Source organism: Anomalospiza imberbis, chromosome 4 (genome assembly GCF_031753505.1).
Source record: "Anomalospiza imberbis isolate Cuckoo-Finch-1a 21T00152 chromosome 4, ASM3175350v1, whole genome shotgun sequence".
In the NCBI taxonomy this organism is placed as follows: Eukaryota; Metazoa; Chordata; class Aves; order Passeriformes; family Viduidae; genus Anomalospiza; species Anomalospiza imberbis.
The window spans coordinates 6,569,579-6,589,197 of NC_089684.1; the positions used below are offsets into that span (position 1 = coordinate 6,569,579).

Below are 19,619 nucleotides of genomic sequence, written 5' to 3' on the forward strand. Positions count from 1 at the left end.
TCAAAACAACACTAGAATTGCAAAATCCTCTGTAACACATACCAACAGCTTCAGATAATCCGTAGACCCTCTGATTGTATGCATCAGTTTTATCCCATATGAAGGTGTATGCTAGATTTGGGGATGCAGGGAACCATTTTTGGAAAAGTCTTCCCACCACTGCCACCATAAGATGAACTTTCATTAAATTAAATGGTATAACAGATTGGGTCATAGTAATCTTCAGTACAGATTTATATCCTGCAGCCCTGGAGCTCAAGTATGATAACTTCAAATCAGTCCCTGGTATTGTTGTTTCTTCATGAAGTACCTATGCATCATTAAAAGAAAAATACAGTATTTAAATTATTTGGAAATTAAACAAATTATACAAATCAGTGCAGCTATCATAAAAGGCTGCCTAACATATTACATGACAATCCATTAGGAAATATCATCTGTATTTGGCCTTCATGGTTAAAAAACCCATAAATAAATAACAATGTTTCACACTTTTTCTGAAAAGTCAAGTCTAAATTCTTCATTACACTGAAGCTACTTAGTTGTTACTTTCTGCTCAAGCATTTCAAAATTATCTCCTTTATTTTTATGGGGGCAAAGGAGGCATGAGAAAACATTCCCAACTGATTTTTCCTGAAGAGGCAAAAAAGCATCTTTCAACTAAGTGAAAATTGCCCCTTATTGTGCTGCCACCCATGTCCCAACTAATAAAGGCATGCCTCATAAAGGCAGTAGAGACTCTAAGGAGAGCAGAGCCTGAGATTTGGGTTGGGATGTCTAATTTCTCCTGTAGGAGCAGGAAGAACTCCCAGGTATTTTATTATTTGCATTATCAGTGGATTGTAAATACTTTAAACTAGATCATTCTTCCATTTATTTTGAAGACAAATAAGTAGGATGCCTCAGGGGAAGTTTTTCCATATTTTCTGATCAATATTCGCTACTCAGATATCAGCTTATCACTTTCACATTTCTGAGAGGTGGAATGAGTCAACTTTATTTTTAAAAGGTTCCTCCCCTCCTCTACCTTGTCATTTCCTCCGAGCCGAGAAGCTTTTGTGGGTGATGGATGGATGTGAAATGTTTCTGTGTAATGTGGATAAAAGCAGCCTCTATCGTTCTGTGCCTCAGTCAGAATATACACTGCAGCCAGCACTTGGAGTGAATAGCTACCAGGTATCTTAGCTTATTGAAGCAAACAAAAGAAGAAGAAAAATGCATCTAGACACTCTTGTAAAGGTAATGTTTCTTTAGTAAAGAGTTCAAAGGATGGTGAAGCACGAGACCAGAACCTTAGTGGTGTTACAGGAACACTCTTGGGAAGTAAATTAAGAAAGGTTTATTTTACTTTTCTGTCCCCTGGTCCTGAAGTCTGAAGACCAAACAATATTTAGTATTGGTGGAAAGCAGCCTTCAGGAAGAACACTGTCACAAATACTAGCTTAAGACTTCAGTGGGATAAAAACCTGGCTGCTAAACAAGTGCTGCTAGCTCTCTATGCCAGAGAACTCCTTGGACACTGCTTCTAAAAAATTGACTGTGTTGAATAGGGTGAAGTAATGTGGTTGATGCTCAAGGAGGACAACACATGCTACACCATCCTCTATATTAGCATTTTTGTTGGATCTGCAGAAAGGTTTATATAGAATTAATTATATCTACTTCCTCCCCAATAACAGGAACAAAATTTCAGAAATACTATTTTGACTCAATGTCTGGCATTATAATTATTTATATCTGATACATGTAGACATAAAACTGTTGTTCGCCAGTAAGACTACAATAGAGCTGTAGGAAATAAAGCATGAATTGGAAGACACAAGACAAATAAAATTATGGTTTTTAAATTATTAATTCTTATTCTTTGAATATTTCTTTGTTCCCCACCAACAACCTGGCTGAAAAGAAATGACAAGTAGTCACCTTGAAGGAGGTGAGTGTGGCCTCATTTCTCTTTGCAAATCTAGTCTGTTTTCCCTCAGCTCAATATACACTGTCTAAACCAGAGAACAGGCAAATCTTTTCTACATGAACAAAACCACCTCTCTCTAGAGAGTTAAGTGATTGTGAGCACATTTCTTTTCTGAGACTTTGAAGGAAAAGCACAAACCACCCAGGAACAAAAGACAAATTCCTCCTCAAGACACCAGCAGGACTCTCATATAGTGCATATTAAAGCTAGTCTAACAGATGGAGGTCTCTGTAAGCAAGAGAAGAAAAAGAAATAATATGCTTGCAATAGGACACAATTTAATGGACTTCAGTGGTCTCCTGTTATGACCATTGCTTCTTTTACAACTGCAACTGTGGAAGAGCAGCGTTAAACACCTAGGTGGTCTTCCAGTCCTCTTGGCTGAGATAACAGGCAATAAAGAGGACACCTTGAAGTTTCAATTTTCAAGAAATTCCACTGTGTATTTGGATTACTATCAAATTAGAAACTAGGACACTCATGCAGTTCTCAGCGAGGTTTAAAAGAAAAACTAAACCCCTATTATTAGTTTCTGCAGAAGCCTCAAATGCCTGCTGGAAATCTGACTTATAACTTGCTTTTTTCCATAAAATATCCCCTGTAGTAACTTATTTTCTAGAGAACTTTAGAAATGTATTGGTAAGGCTATGCAACTCAATCTCTCTCCCAGAATCAAGCATTACAAAGAGAATTAGACAGTTTCATGTTCATCCAAAGAGGTAAGTCGTCAGGCACAGCAGAGAGCTCCTATGGGAGCCATGACAACACATCAATTGTAAAGCAATCGGGAAAGTCACCGGGAATAAAAGTCACATCAGGAATCACCAACACAACCAAGCTGTCTGTACCTCACCTTTTCCAGACTGAGTATCAAACTGCCTTCAGAAAGGCTGATACCCTAAGGGGATTGAGTTATTGCCCAACCACCAAATTCTAATGGCTGACATTTTACTTACTGATGATCAAGCTTCTTCTAAGGACAGCTGTGAAATATTTAACTTAGGGGACTGAGATAAGTGTCACCTCAACTTTCACAGGGTTTGTTGTCCTCAGAGTTCAGGCTGGTGTCTGAGTCACAGAAATTGTGCAAGGCTCCTCGTCTCTCATGGCCAGCAGGATTAAAGCTGTCCAGGCTCTAGAATGCTTTCCTGCTCCAGAATATGATATCATTCAACTGACATGCTCTGATGGTATTCAGAACACTGAATAAGTAATTCAGTTAGGGGGAGAACCACCTGCTGCTTTGCTGTGATTTTTTTTTCTTTTTTTTTGGCAAATTGAACAAATTCGACAGGGGATTTGAGGACAAATTTCACAAATGAGTGCAAACTTTAGTCCTAGTGTCAGAAAAAGGTTGTTTGCTGAGAAATAACAGCTGAGCCGCTGCATTAAAATGTAACATGATCTAAGTTTGAGAGGGGTAAAGATGGCATTTTTAGATACTAGCAACTGCTGCTATTACATAAAGACTGAGATTAAGGAGTACCAAAATTATACTTTAAGTAGGAGCTGAAACTGCTCATTTCAAGACAGAAAAAATGTTTTCCTTTTGAAAAAAAGCATTCCCCTACAATTGAGGCTCTTAAATTAGCATTTAAATCAAGGAGAAATAAAAAGGCTAAAAATACTTGGTTTTTCTGGACTTAAAACATGGTTTAGGTACTACAGAGAAGAGGGGTAGAAAAAAGCCACATACATGTAGAAATATAAAAATGCATCCATAACAGAATAAGGAAAAAGGTATGTATAAAGTGTCAAACAGAAAGCAAAAGAGAAGAAAAGCATAAAATGTGCTGTAAAAGAAGGAGATATATAAATGGAGATATTTGGTTCTACATATAATCTCCATTTTTTTTCTTAGCATGAACTTGAAATTGTGAATATTTTATGTAGATAAAACTGGGGTGCAGCATCCATAGCATTGTGAGATTTTTAGATATCCTATTATGTTGTTAGTTTAAATGTTAAAATAGGTTAATTTCTTTGCTGAAAATCTAGTCACCCTGAAACTACCAATAATTATTTTTATTAAGTCAATGAGGCTCATATTTTATCCCAAATTCCTCTGGGTAAATAAATTTTGCCAACTTCTGCTGCATTACTGCCAGTAGTGGGAGAGAGTCTGAGGAGAAGAACCTTGAATATATAATTTGAAGGAAAACATCCAGTTTTCATTCTCTCATACACTTGAAATGATGGAAACAAGAGGCTCAGGACCTGCAGAAGGCATCCTGCAAGCACATGGAACAGTGGATAATAGAAGTTTAGGAGAGGGAAACCCTCAAATACTCAGTTTCAGAAGTGCTCAGTGTGACTCACATGGGCTTCTGCCAGACCACCTGGCAATATATGGAAAATAGACATTTTAGGAAATTATTAGGAAAAAGAGAGTAACAGTATTACCTAATACATAAAAGCAGCTCCAGCTTAACCTGAACTCCCTCATCTGCATGCAGTTTATTGCCTCATTCCACACCGATTAATCTCAGCTACTTAAGTCTAGGCAAAGCATGGTAACTTACAATTAACAGTAGATAAAATCATGCCTGAGCAGTCCAAATTTAGTTAACATGTTATTATCAACCCTCTTGAGTAATGATCTGTTGGGTCTGTGATCACCTCTTTACCCACTGTGTTTGTTCTTTCCCCTTGCTTGCCCTTTTTTTTTTTTTTTTTTCCAGTTTTCTTTTATGCTGCTCCTTTGGCACAGACTTTAATTCCCCTTCTGATCAATTTGGGATTCATAAGCCACTAAGTACACTCTTGGAAACATTATCTCCAAGGGATGATGAAGCACTTCAAGGGATGATGATTACAGCAGCTCATCATTTTCTCCTGCAGTACGTGATAGTGAGTGCTGTCAGAGCACATGAACAGGGTGGCTAATATTGACTGCAAGAACACGGGGAACGACTTATTTCTCTGTGCTTTCCTCCAGGCTCACAGACTTTAAACTGGCGTTGCCTCTTTTTATAAGAAAAGATCAGCAGCAGTTCCTCTGGAGCTGAAAATACAGTTTTGAATAGTACCTGGTTCTGCTCACCTTTTATGAGAGGAGTGATTTTTTTGGGTGACAGATTGTTGAGCATTATGCATTTCTGAGGGGAACCTGACCTGAAGGGGTACATGACAGTCATAGTTGTGCAGCTCCCACTTGCTGAAGCAGAAAATTACGTGTGGGAAATGCATGTGTGAGATAAGCAAAGAATATAGAAGAAAAAAACTGCTTAATGTTTTCTTAAATAGTATTAAACTGGATTTTTGCATACATAACAAGAGTACCATTTTCCCTCATCAGAAATCACCCAGCAGCACCAACTGCCTAGGACCCACTGAGAGTATCTTCCTTCCAGCTGGTTTCCTAGGGAGACAACTCGACCCAACGGTCCTGCCTATCAGACCTCCCACCTCACAAATGTTGAGCCTGGTAGACAATTTCAATCACAATTTAAGTAACAATAGAAATCTCTAAAGATAATTCAGTTCCTTTATGTTTGTAAAAAAATAAAGGGCTCCGGTAGGGAAGAAGTAGTCAATGTGGGACTCCCATGAGAAAGAAGAAAAGGCTGAATGCAGCCTGTAGGGAAGGACTGGATGTGACAGACAGATGGAATTACAGCAGTGGGTGGGAATTAGTAGGAACCCAGACCTCATTAGTCCCACTGCTCATGAAATAACTTGTTTACCTAGACACTACAAGGGTTTTTTTAAAATTGGTATTTTCTGACATTCTTCTATCATAACTTTTTTCTTGATTTATATCTAGCTAAGCCATTTTCCATAATTTCAGGAACTGAATCTATCATCTGTTGCCAAAATAAGTAAATCAGAGCTGTTTTTTTCAGTGGACTCTGTTTTGCAAATACTTTCTTTTAATTAACTTGCAGCTATCAAAGGCACAGAAATGATACTGAGGATAAAAGCAACAATTTCCTAGCACAGTCTCGATTTGTATGAGTGTTTAGTTGTAATTTTCTTACATCTTTCCTTTAAACCTGCTCCTACCATGAATTGCTTAATGATTTAGCTCTTTTCTTAAGCGCTCTGCATGAAAACATTTGAATACATTTTCTGTGTTTCTCTTGAAGAGGCAAGGACATTTCTTAGTGAATGTGAAAAAGAGTGCACTATGTAATTATGACATTGTGGAAGTAGGGGCGAGAAAGAGGCAGAAGGAGGACTGTTTCACTAGGAGAAGTTTGAAAATCAACACTAAGACATATATTACTTCTTAAAATGCAACTAAAATGCTTTAAGAGTCAAGAGACTATTCACTGTATGAGTGATTGTTATTTGAAATGGAGGAATCTAATACACCTATCTTTGAAAAATTTTAAAAACCTCCCATTTCATCTGTAGTTTTTTCATTTAAATCAAGGTTTGGATGTCAAGTCTTACTTTCAGTATTACGAGTTTTGAAGAAGGTGATTAGACCACGAGCTCACTGGCTTGTCCTCAGTGTTGCAGAGAGTTCTCTTACTTTATAAAAATTTGTGTGTCATGCTATTTATTAGGACTAAACAGATAATTCAAACTGTGTGTGTCTTTAGGACACAGTGGAAAAACACCTTTTGTTTTCAGTCTCTGAGGTGACTTCTAACAAGAGGGCAATCCTAAAAGGCCAATGTACTATAGTGTACCCTTTTTATGCGCCAGTGCTTGAAAGCTAAACACATTCTGTAAATTAAGTTATGCAAACAAATATTCTCATGTACACACAGCTTTCTTACCTTCCATTTTCAGATTAAATTTTGAAAATCATCTCAAAGAATAAATAAATTGGTCTGAAATTAATCACATGATGCAAATTCCTAGCACTCAGAATTACTTATTTTTGAACAGCAGTGCATGGTTTTCATTCTGGTTGCTGAACACTAGCCTGGGATAAAATTGTGTTTATTTGAAGCACACCTTACCTGTGTCTCTGGGATGATGGGACTATCTTCAGGAGAAATTCTAAAGAAAGTGGATAAAGGCGATGACACGATAACAGGGTTTGGCCTTACAAATCCGCTTAGATCACAACTGGGAATGTCATTCTCTTCTTTCTTCATGACAAGGGTATCCATGACATAAAAGACATTCCAGGGAATCCATACGGTGTGATACTGTGTCAGGAACGGTGATCGCTCAAACACCAGTGTCAGAGAGGCACCACCATTCGCTACCAAGTCAAACCTAGGGAAAAACCCCCAAGAGGGCTAGCTAGTCAGCAAATTCCCAAAGCCATCCACAGCCTCTATTTTACTGATTGATTCTTCATTCCATTGTACTGCTCTGAGTGCAGAATGGCTCTACTGGGAACAATGGAGAAATCAATTAAATTACATTACATTATACTGCACAGAGAGAATAGAGAATTTGGGATGCTGCATTTAAATTAAGCAAGTCCTTCTACTTCCAAAGTTATAATAATCAGCGTGTTTTACATTTTAAGAATGTGAAAAATACAACTTTTGTCAATCAGTTTCCTAATGTCTTTTTTTCCTGTTATTTTATTATCTCAGTTTTACAAGCAGCTCTTCAGTAACACCTTTGCTGTCTTTATGACTTATAAGAACTTCAAAAGGAACTTACATTCCATCCTGGCGAGTGATTGTATATCCATAGTCTGGATAGTGTAGGAAGGAAACATTGACTCCAATGAGTGGTGTTCCATCAGCAGTTAATACTTGGCCTCTTATGACAGATGCAAGACTATGAAAAAGGTGCAGGATCAAATTACAAGTTTGGGGGTTTTTGTTCTTTTTGCATGAATAAAAGGTAGTGAGTGAACACATACACATCCACCCCTCTCCATATGCTATCAGCTATCATTTAGAAAAAACATTCCTCAGATTCTAACCCTTTTACAAGTTCACATAATTTACACTGTACAAACAAATGCCTTAGAATCTGCAGATAATAATTCTGTTTCAGTATTGTTGATTTTACTTTGGTTTATTTTGTCTGTGCTGTGTTACTAAGACCAGAAATTAACTGAAGAATTTTAAGAACTTATAAACTCTATATGTTCTCACTATAAGTCATATTTCTGGCAGACTCTTAAAGAAAAATGTACTTTTCAATTAGTATCAAAGCAGTCTGTAAAACTGCAGGGACTATGAAATACAAAATTTAAAAGAGCAATAAGGAACATTGGTGCAACAACTTTTAATCAACTGCTGTGCCCAAACACATTAATGCTGTTAAATTACTGCAAACGCAGTAGTTCTAGTGTAAATCATCTTCTTTCACTCAGTGAGATCCCAGACACCTGCTTCCTGTTACTGGCTTATTTTCAGGTCATTACTGCTTCATAGAGCACCAGTCAAATAGTTTATGCAATTATACTGTCGTGCACTTAACAGTTCTATTACATTAATTCATAATTTATATTATTTAGTGAGCTCAGTTTAAAAAGTGCAGCTTTGCTTTTCCTTCTGAAGTGTTTTCATTGCTTTGATACATTTCCAACTGTGCTAGCCCAAATCAACTGGTTAAATAAAGATTTATTTAATCATTAATGAAGTGCCCTGTAAGAATACAGATACTAAGCATGGCAAGTACCTTCTGGAACCTAGTGGCACTGGTAAATTGAATTTTGCAGGAAATGAGACAAAACAAGCAATTTGATATATTAAGCGAAAAGGTCTTTGCTCAAAATCCCCAGTTTCTTCTGTATTCATGAGTGCAAGACGAGTCATGCTCACCTCTTGTTAAAGGGGCTTTCCCCAGGTATGACATGGGTGCTGTCTGCTCCGATGAGGAAACTGATCCGGTCATAAAACGCTTTGGCAGCTTGCTGAGATGGCGACTGTTGGCTTTGGCTGATGATATCTTGGGGATCAGGCAGTCCACGACAATAAGGCTGGTTTTGGCAAGAACTCTGCAAACAGCAGTCAGGATCCATACAATCAACTAGCCCATCTGTTGGCAGAAAGTCACACAAATGAACAAACTCTTCCTCCTGCCCCTGTGCATTGGAATGAGCCAGCCAGCAGGGAGATGAAAAAAAAATTATGTAGTATGAAAGAATACTCATAATTAAGATTTTAATGAGTTCACTTTCAATTAAAGAAAGAGGGTTTGTTTCCACTGAGTTCTTAAACTCCCATAGAAATCCATGCAAGCTGAATACACTCCGCATACTCAGTATCATGTAAAAATGAACCTATTTATTCAATACTTTTCTAAAAACATGTTGAACAAACCAGAAAATGAAGGCACTCAGGCTCTGCATACACTGTTAACTTATAAATATTAAACATTTTAGGTGGCTCTAATTAGCTTTTTTGTGAGGTTATTTGAATTGCTAGAGAAAAGAAACAAGTAACTCCCACTCTGCTGTTTTCCTCAAGTTTTGTTAGTAATATTTATGCTGCAAGTAACTTTAAATATTTCACATGTATCAAGGTGGATTCCTTTATACCTTGGCAGAAAGATTTTGTTGCTAGTGGCAAGGCAATTTCCACAAGTTTTTTACATGAAAATGTATGAGAGAACAAAATCTGTATTTAACATTTGGATTTTATTCCAAATAAATGGATGGGAAATGCTGGCCAGTATAAACAAGATTTAAACACATGGGTGCTTTTATGCTTATGTGCTGAAATATTCCCATATGGGGAACGTTAGATCGGTCACATCCCTGGAAATCTATTTTGATCAAAGATTAAAATCAAGATCAAATTGATAACTACTAATTTGCTATAAGTAAAGTCATAAGGAAAATGAGCCTGAAAATGTCAGCTACAGAAAATTTCTGGTATCACAGAGCTGATAATTGTTTCCCCAAAAGAACAGCAAGATTGAAATAGCTCAAACATTTTATTATTCCATTTAGATTAGAGAGGGAGCTTGCTTGCTGCACTGAACTGAAAAATATACCAATGCAGCACTCAGAGGAAACCCATGACTGCTTGTCTAACAAAAGAATCTGCCTTTAGAGTAAAACTCTTTCTGAAGGGAAAAATATCATCCATTTCTGTTCAATCATATGCTGAAAAACTGTAAGTAAACAGAGATCTTCTAAAGGTATTCTTCTAAGTATTGCTGTGCTATGTGGATCAGTTAGAGGACTGCCAAAATAGTAAAGGAGTGGGATTTCTGTTCTTTCACACATCTAAAATTCTTATTTTACTTGCCTGACTTTGAAATCAGTTCAGGGAAAAGAAAAGGGCTGAAAAAAAGTGTCATTAAGTATATCAAAGTTTAAACATTTTTCAAAGACAAGAAAGAGCACTGATTTTTTCTCTGGGATGAGGACATGCCAGAGGGTCACATTGCCATTCAGCTAGACACTGACAGGCTGGAAAAATGGGCTGACAGGAACCACATGAAGTTTCCACATGAGAAGTGCAAAGTGCACCTGGGGAGGAACAACCTTCTGCACCGTAACACAGCTTTGTGGAGAAGACCTTGGGAGACTTGATGGACACAAAATTAACGTGAGCAACACGCCCTTGCAGCAAAGAAGGTGCCAACACCATCCTGGGCTGCGTTAGGAGCACACAGCTCTGTGTGCAGGCTGGGCTTTCTGGTACAAGAGACATGGACATACTAGAGAGAGCTCAGTGAAGGGCCATGAAGGCTGTCAAGGGCTTGACACACCTCTCCTGCATGGAAAGGCTGAGAGAGTTGAGACTGCAGAGCCTGGAGAAGAGATAACTTGGGAGGGATCTCATCAACACATGCACATACCTGAAGGGAGAGTGTAAAAAAGGCACCTTCCCGTGCTGCCCAGCAAGAGGAAAAAGGCAATGGACACAGACTGAAACACAGGCAATTTGGTCTAAACAGCAGAAAAATGTTTTTTATTGTGAAAGTGGCTGGATACTGCAACAAGTTGCTCAGGGAAGTTGTGAAGCCTTCATCTTTGGAGACATTCAAAACCTAGCTGGGTACATACCTGAGCAACCTGCTCTAGCTAATCTGGCTTTGAGCAGGGGAGGGGACTGGATGGTTTCCAGAGGCCTTTCCAACCTCAAATCTTGTGATTTTCTAGTCTCATTCTTGTAAAATATGAAACCCTTTCCTAGCTGAAGTACTGACCTCCCTTGTTGGTTTTAACTCCAGAAGCCTGGATCAGTGTCAAAGCTGGGAGTATTGATGGTTCAAAGAATATTTTTGGGGTTTTATTTATCTGAATGGTCCCCCATGCAATATCTGGTGCAGCTGCCAAAGAAATGCTCAAATTTCTCCATTAATCTTTGTTAGTTTATAAAAAGCAAATGTACATCTGGAGTATAGTCTGCAGGTCATAAAACTGCATGAGATTGACACCTTCTGAACTAATCAGCTGGAAATGCATTTTTACAAGCCTCTCCACTAACATCAATCAGAGAAAGAATCTCATTTTCACCAGCCAAGATACAGGGATATGCTGTTTGTTATTTTCCTGTGGAGTTTATCAGTAACTTGCCCAGGCGAGTGACGGATGGTTATGAATCTGGCTCCTTATAACTTGAGAAAACATTTTTCATTCTTTCTCTGTACTTAGGTGGCTAGAGCTATCTAGTACCACTAAGTCAAGTACTCTATTGCACTGTGTGAAGCACAGTAAAATTTCCTGTCTGAAATAGCTCTGCAAAATTATTGATGCATTTTGTTTAGCCTGAAAAATATGAGACTTAGCTCAACAGTGCCTTGTCAGTTATATCACTCAAATATGACAGTGAAATTATAAAGAAAATAGAAACTCCTACAGGCAGCTGGACAGTCATTATCAGTCTCAGAAGGCTATTTATATTTTTTTGTTCTAGATATAAGTGGTTCTGTATACAATAGATGTATTGACTGCTTTATTGTTTTCTTCCTCAAAAGCTAATGTCTAGCTGTAAAAATCTTGACTAATGTTACTTTTCCCTTTGTTGCAAAATGCATTGAATTGCAGTGGAGCATGGACTGTTGATAAAATAGCTTATTTGGAGAGATTCATAAAACCATCAAAACTGCTCTTGTGAGACCCCACCCAGAGTTCTGTGTCCAGCTGTGGGGCCCCCAGTGTAAGAAGGACATGGACCTGTTGAAGTGAGTCCAGGAGGCCAGGAAGATGACTGGGGGCTGCAGCACTTTTCCTGTGATGACAGGCTGAGCGAACTTGGGGTTGTTCAGCCTGAAGAGGAGAAAGCTCCAAGGAGACCTTGTAGCATGCTCCAAGTACCAGAAGAGGGACTTTTGCCAAGGGCAGATGGTGATGGGCAAGGAGGAATGGCTTTAAACTGAAAGAGGGCATATTTAGATTAGATATAAGGAAGAAATTGTTTACTGTGAAGGAGGTGAGGCACTGGAACAGGTTGCTCAGAGAAGTTGTAGATTCACCCTCCCTGGGAGTATTTAACACCAGGTTGGATGGTGTTTTTAGCAATGTGGCGTACCGGAAGGTGTCCCTGTTCATGGCAGGGGGGATTGGAACTAGATGATCTTTAAGGTCACTTTCAACCCAACCTTTCTCTTCTCCATGCTCTTGTTATGTGATTAAATGACAGGAGTCAAGACAGAGGATCCCCACAATGCATGTCTAAAAAATAAGATGTATAAGTGGGACTGCTTGCTTTTGAATGGAATAAAACTGCTGGAAGGAAGAAAAGTAGAGGGACAAAGTAACTCCTGGGCAAAAGATCTGCCAGTGTCAAGGGGACATGGTAGTCAACGACCTACATAAATCCTATTCTTGGTTGTTGTTGATTATAGTTGATTATATATTAAGGCAACAAAAATCTCCACAGAGTGAAATTCAGTGCCTACATAGGAAGAATATAGTTTTGGAACTATGATGCTGGCCATTCTACCAGGACAGTTTTGGTGACTGCAAACTAAGGCAGGAGACAGGAAAGGAAAGAAAAGTGTATAAAATCTCAGTTACCCTTATGTACCTCAGTTTTGCAACAGGCTAAAATGAATGGACTCGATCATAGACATCAAAATGACTGCTTGTAGGAACAGCTAGTCAGAAAAGCCAGAAAAGCACAAACAGCCCTTGATTTATTCCTGAACAGTGTGCAAGGACTGAAATTCAGCTTTGCTGTTGAACGAAGAAGCCTAAAATATGAAATGTGGGGCTCCAAATGAGTTCTCATTCCAGAAAGAAGTCTTGGTGGCACTGTGGATAAGTCCCATGATATATGAACCCGGCATTCACCAGCTACCATAGATGCAATCAAAAAGCTGAAGAAAAATGGCAAGTGTCAGAGCACAAGCCAGAGAACCTGAGCATGCCACTGCATCACTCCTAGTTCAAGCAGATATTTCCTGAGATTTCCTTAGCTTGGGTTATCTTTGCACTTCGCAACTCTTCTGATATTCAAAACATTCAGCATTTAATTTGCAGCCTGTTAGCATACAAAAGAAAATGTAAGTTCACCTCTACCCTATTATAATGTTTTGCTAAGCAACAGCTATTAGTCACTATCAGAGAAGAGGCCCTGGTTTAGGTAATCTTTAGGCTGAATTTGTACTATCCTGTGACGTCTGCCAGAAACAGGCAGTCCTAGGTGATGCAAGTAATCAAAAAAATACAGTAGTGTTAAGTATGCTTTGCTTTATAACATATATTTATTTTCATTTCAGCAAAGGAAGAACATTAATGTTCCCTTAAATCTTGCTCGTGGAAACCTGTAACTGCTCTAAATGATTGGATAGGAGCTAATCAAAAGCAAACTTAACTAAGGAATCTGTTCAGTAAGGATCCACCTAAACTAAAGAGTAAACAGCGACTCTTCCTGTTTCTAATTCTTCCTACAGCGATAACAAAGCATGGCCCACTTTGTTCAAGTATAATAGTGACACCTTTTTTCCCCAAGAAGTTAGGCTTGCTCCACCCACAGACAGCTCTGATGTCCCTCTCCTCACAAAGTCATTAGGAGTTTAATTCAGGCTAAGATCTGCTTGATGCACACACTTTCCTTGTGGGCTGCTAAAATGTAAAGAAAAATCCAGTCAAACACAGGGGAAAATAAAGAGTGAGCCTTAAAGAGAACAGAAATGATTTCCAAGACTCTGAAAAATCTGTATTAAAAGGAAGACAAGCAATAATCATCCCATTATAAGTCAATAATATCTAGAAGGGAAAATACTCAGGTATGCCTTGATGCCATTAGGATTTCCTATGGAGAATATTCCCATTGGGATCCTTAGGATGCTCATGTTCACAGAATTTGAATAATCAGTCCCAGAAAGAGCTAAGAATCAAAGGAACAGCAGACACTTTTATTAATGAACTGTGCTCATATTAACATATGAAATATATTCTACCCAGTGTAGGATAAAGCATAAACACTAACCACAGCATATCAAACAGACAACAACTGAGATAACTTTAATTATATAACCACTGAGCCCAGTGAGATGTAGATCACACTACCCACAGTCAAACTATAAATTCAGCACAAGTGCTCAGATAACCTAATCTCCCATGATAAACAAATACAGCAGAAGAATACTTGTGCCATTCCCTGTAGCTGTCTGAAATTTTAATGGCTTGCTTGGAGATTAGAGGGTTGATTGCAGGAAAGGGAAGTAATACTTCTTCTCTTTCCAGGTAGGTTACAAAGGAGACTTTCTTTCCCCAGTTTTGTTAGAGATACTCCCATTTTTAATTTCCTTTGTAAAATTTTAACCCTTCTCCTCAGCCACAGTCAAAGACTGAAGTGAATATGCACTGTATTGAAGTATATAAATTAAAGTAAGAGAAATGCCATTGACAAATAGCATTATACAGGCCAATCACAGAAAAACAAGTGCTTGGACACCCCTTCCTCATGCATAGCTGCATAATGATGTCCATAAAGGCAATATGAAAAAAGGAAATGAGAGACAGAAAAAAGCAACAAAATACCAGCATTAGCTATTTTTCCTCAAAATCATTCTTCCTTCTTTAAGTCATCCTGTTAGACTGTTCTGCTCAAATTCCTTGTTCATTTTGCCCCCCCAAAAAGCTATTATTGTTTTTTCAGTCTGAAGGAGCAACTTCTTTTCTCTTGCTCCATTTACATGGATTCCTGTTCACCTTGTTCTTCTTCCTCTTACCGCTCCATTACCTGCTCCTGACTCCTGCTGTCAGTTGTCACATCCTTATATGATCTTTAACATTTACTGATTCTGTTTTAGTCTACTATGGGACTTTTAATGTATTTTCCCTTTTTCTCCCCTTACATAATCTATTTTTTTCTCCAAGTTTTTTTATGCTTCCACCTAGTTTCTCCTTCTCCTTGACTTGTCCCTCTTCACGTTTGCAAGTTTTTCTTTTTTCCTTATATTGTAATTCCTTGGTGCACCTGAACTTAATTCCACAAACAAGCACATTTCTGCTGGAATCTGGGCCAGACTGTTTAGGCCCCTAAGTATGGAAAAATGCCTCAAAATATATATAACACGTAATGGAGAAGGATGACAAGCCAAATGATGTGTACAGTAATAAACAGGAGCACAGTTTTAACCATATTACTTATTTTCCTCAGGAAGTAAATGCTGCTGTTATTTATAGTTTGTGATGTCTAAGATCACAGCTGCAGAAGGGATATGAGAGAAAAGAGTCAACCAGCAACTGCAGAGGCATATGCAGTCGAAAAGGAAAGACAAAGTTTCAGAATACTTTATCATCATCCAGAGGCCCTAATGGAGTTTTTATCTCTTCTCTGAATCTGAAGGTGTTAAGCAAAATATTTGATGAGAGAAGGGGAAGAAAGACAGACAATAAAAGCATTATGCTGATTTAATATTGGACTGCATTCACATTGAATCTTGTTTTTGTGGGTTTTTTTATGTGATTCTGGAATCATGCTAAGTCACAGCCCCTCTAGCTTCCCTAGACTACAACAATAATCACAGATTGATTCCTTAGGTTAGCAGTCCTGCCTGCATCTCACCACAGATTGTTACCTGTCACCTGAATGACAGACTATAGAAAAGTAAGCCAAAAAAAAAAAAAAAAAGGAAAGACTTCTGGGAGCATCCTGTCAGTTATGTGAACATTCAAAGGCTATAGAGAGCTAAGATCTCTGTAGGCTGGGTAACCAATTGTTTCATTGTTTCCAGCAATTGCATCATAGTTCAAAATGTGAACTTCCAGGTCGGCCTATTCCCTTGTGACAATTTCCTTGTGTGGTGACTGAAATTTTGAGCTCCTTCCTTTTTTCCCCTCTACAACAGTTCACGGAGTTGAACCTATGTTTTTTTCCCGTATGAAAGAACACTGCAGGGAAACAAAGGTGACACCTATCTTTTTCTAAGTACACATCTCACTGCCACACGCAGCTTGTTAGGCTTTGCTGATATGCCGTAAAGAAGCACTGAAGACCATGGCATATCCTTGCAGATGTAAGAGCGAGTCAAATGCGTGTATGTGTATGGTTCTCACAGCAGTATTTAATCACCTGACTGAAAAATTCTGTTCTTCCCAGAGTTAAAAATCCAGCTGGTGTCTCTTACCTCCTTCGTTGTCCTTACTGTCAGTGCAGAGAGTTTCCATGGCTACGTCACAACCTGCTCCCCTCCATCCTGGCTGGCAGACACAGTGCCAGCCATTTTGGTCCAGTGTGCATCTCCCATTGCTGTTGCACAAACCAGGGCAGCCCTCTGTTGAAACAGACAAAGAAAAAGCACAAGTGATTTAAATATTGTAACAATATAAAAAGAAAAAAAAAATACAAACAAGGGACACTTACTGGGAACAGGCCTTAAGAACAGCACAAATACTGTAATTGCACATGGAGTGGAACAGCAACATTACCTGGGGAACGTAATTCTTAACAAAGTGGCATCTTTGATTGGCCTGACACTTGAGACACCACTTACCTGTACAGGCAGGAAATAAATGCACCAATCCTCTAAATACCTGCAGGCCAGACAAAATTAAGTTTGGTTTTTTAAATTTTTTTTTTTCAAAGTAACAAGAGATGAGTGCATAGTGCAAACACAGCTGTGTAAAATGATACATTTTTCTGTGCTCATAGAATAGATCATTATTTGCAGTATTGATTAATTACTGGCACAAATGATTAAGCTCCCTGTTACTATGAACAAATCCCTCCAAATTCTTAAGCAGGAAAATGGGTATGATTTAGGCAAGTAATAAAAGAGAAGGTTAACTTTATCTGGTCTCAGAGTTGCCGTGTATTCATGTGAAATTACAGTGCGTTAAATAATTGCACAAAGTATAGGCCAGTTTTAATGACTATACTTTATGCCAAAAATACATTCCTTTTCACAGAATAAGCAAAGCCCAGGAATAGTGAAGCAGCTTAGCATCTATTCTAACAAACATTAGGATTCAGGCTGCATACGGATGGGACAGGACCAACAGGATTTCCAACTTAATGTAATAGCTGTGCGTATTTGATTACTTAGGACGGACAAAATGAAATACCATAAGGACCACAATAAACATTGATAGACTGAACAAAAACACGGTAGTGACGTGCTTCAAGACAGATAGCAGAGAGTGATTTTTTGTGACAATCTCCCTAAGGCTTTTGTGCTGTTACCTTTATATCCTATCTTGTCTGCTTTTATGGCCAAGGAGGGAAAATTTGGGAAACAATTAACATAATTTAATATATCCAAAATCGATAATTGTTTTCAGTCTAACATTGCATTAAAAAAAACAGTATCTGTCACTTCCTAGTGATGAAATCTGGCATGCAGCCAACATGATCTGTATGAGAATGACAACGCTATAAATGTGTAGATTTTGGTGCTCCTTATCTATTACTATGATAAGACACTGACAGAAGCAAGTACAGATATGGCACTTACTATCTTATGAAAAGGTGGCTACAAATCAGATATTTCTGGAAAAAACAATTCTCTGTAAACTTTCATCCAAAACCCCTAAGTAACTGGGCAAACAACTCTTCACTTTTAAGAACACCTGTCTCTGTCGACTAACCTACTGATCCATTTTGTTTAAGCTTAGAGTGGTCTTCCAGAAGCAAGTTACTTTTTTCTTCTAAAGAATTTTGAATTTACTGACTCCTTTCAACCTTGTAGCTCCAAATGACAAACATACAGAAAAAAAGTTATAAAGGGTGCTTAACTCTTGTCAAATCACTTTTAGAAGACAGAGAATCAGGAAAACTTCTTGTGAGGAAGGATGGGGATGCTCAGTTATGGATGTTGTGCCATCATGCCAGGCTGAAATTAGTCTTGCTACTTTTATTCTTTCAGACTGCAACTGCTAATAATATTTGTTAATGTACTGAGATCTATTTTTTCTTAGTATTTCTTCTATTTGACTTATGAAAGACTTACATATATAATTGCAATACTAACAAAGCAATTTAGGAGTCAACTGGGTACACTCAAGACTTATTGTGTGAAAGCCTGGATATTGCCATATTCTAATGAAAAAACACAAGGAATAAAGGAAGATACTCAGGGAAAGAGGGGTAGGAATATTTTAAACATTTCGCTAAATAACTTTTTCACCGTAACTGAAGATACAAGAATCTTTGCTGTTTCATGTTAGGCTTTTGCATCCTTGAACCTCTTAATTGAAAACGTTGCATAGACTATAAAAGATTTTTCTAGACTCATACAAGATACAAATCATAATTTTCTACAGATTTTCTACATTCAGATAATCAAAAGCTTAAAAGTCTAAGTAATTCTATTGATATGTCAGTATTTAAACACACACATCTCTATAATTAATCTGTTCTTTAGAACTAATGACATTTGTTCTGTGACAAGAGTATCACTTTGCTTTATTTCCTTTATAGGTTTTGTAGGTAGAGGTCCAATGACAAAACTAACAAAAAAAAAAAGGTTCCAAACAGCAAATAAATACTATCTTCAGTTAATGGTTCAGATTAAATCTAATACATGTATACAGTTTGTTCATAAATGTATAATTATTGATAAAGTGTTACCATACAACAGAAGCAAAATTTTGAGATGAGTTGAAAGCCATATGAGTTATATATATAATCCATGGAATGTATGTAAGAGAAGATTCTTTTGCCCAGACTAGTATGTTTTTAACTATATATTAATATTAAAAAAACAAAACCCAAACACGTAGATAAAGGCATGTCAAAGAGCAAATATACAGTACCTTTCACTATCTTATCCAAATAGTGAGCTTGAGAATTAAAAAGAAAAAAAAAAAACAGACAGACATTTCAGAAGTGTCACATGAAACAAGAACTGTTCAGAATTCACATGCAAATCAAGCAGGTGCACCTGACATGAGAGGTCTTACATTACAAAATGAAAATGTATTTCAAGGCTTTTAAAAATGCAAGAAATTCTCTTTTCAGCAAACATCGTCATGAATCAATGAAACTATACTGGAAAGTAGGTTTGCAGAAGCAAAAGGGAAGCTACGTTTCCGAGACTACATTTTCTTCTGACTTCTCTTTGCATGCTTTGATTTTTTTTATATAACAAAAATATAATCAAAGCTAGCTTAAAAATTCAATTTTCAACACAACGTAAGAGCAATTCCTTAGCATATGAGCTTTAAGACACTAATCACACGGGAAGATCTTTGATTTGCAGGTCATTCATGACTCTGACAGCATAACCAGCACACTATCTTAATTCTCAATGGATTAAAAGGATTTTTAGGAGGATTTTTTCTTCTGCTTCAATTCAGTCACAGTTATTCTTCTAAGCACACAAGCCAAGTATGTAAGATAAGCTGAATTGTAAATATGGGGTGGAA

General features: G+C 37.7%; 1 protein-coding gene across 14 annotated transcripts in view; it reads right to left on the minus strand.

Annotated features, from left to right (window-relative positions):
• The window catches only part of TENM3 (teneurin transmembrane protein 3), a 469,046-nt gene that overhangs the window by 48,627 nt on the left and 400,800 nt on the right, over window positions 1-19,619 (minus strand). For all 14 annotated transcript variants that reach the window (XM_068187008.1, XM_068187012.1, XM_068187010.1 and 11 more), the window contains 7 exons: window positions 19,008-19,034; window positions 17,437-17,454; window positions 16,382-16,528; window positions 8,665-8,881; window positions 7,550-7,669; window positions 6,889-7,150; window positions 43-310 (listed from right to left, as the gene is read on the minus strand). In XM_068187008.1, the coding sequence (XP_068043109.1) occupies window positions 43-310; window positions 6,889-7,150; window positions 7,550-7,669; window positions 8,665-8,881; window positions 16,382-16,528; window positions 17,437-17,454; window positions 19,008-19,034 (1,059 nt within the window). The remainder of the gene's footprint in view (window positions 1-42; window positions 311-6,888; window positions 7,151-7,549; window positions 7,670-8,664; window positions 8,882-16,381; window positions 16,529-17,436; window positions 17,455-19,007; window positions 19,035-19,619) is intronic.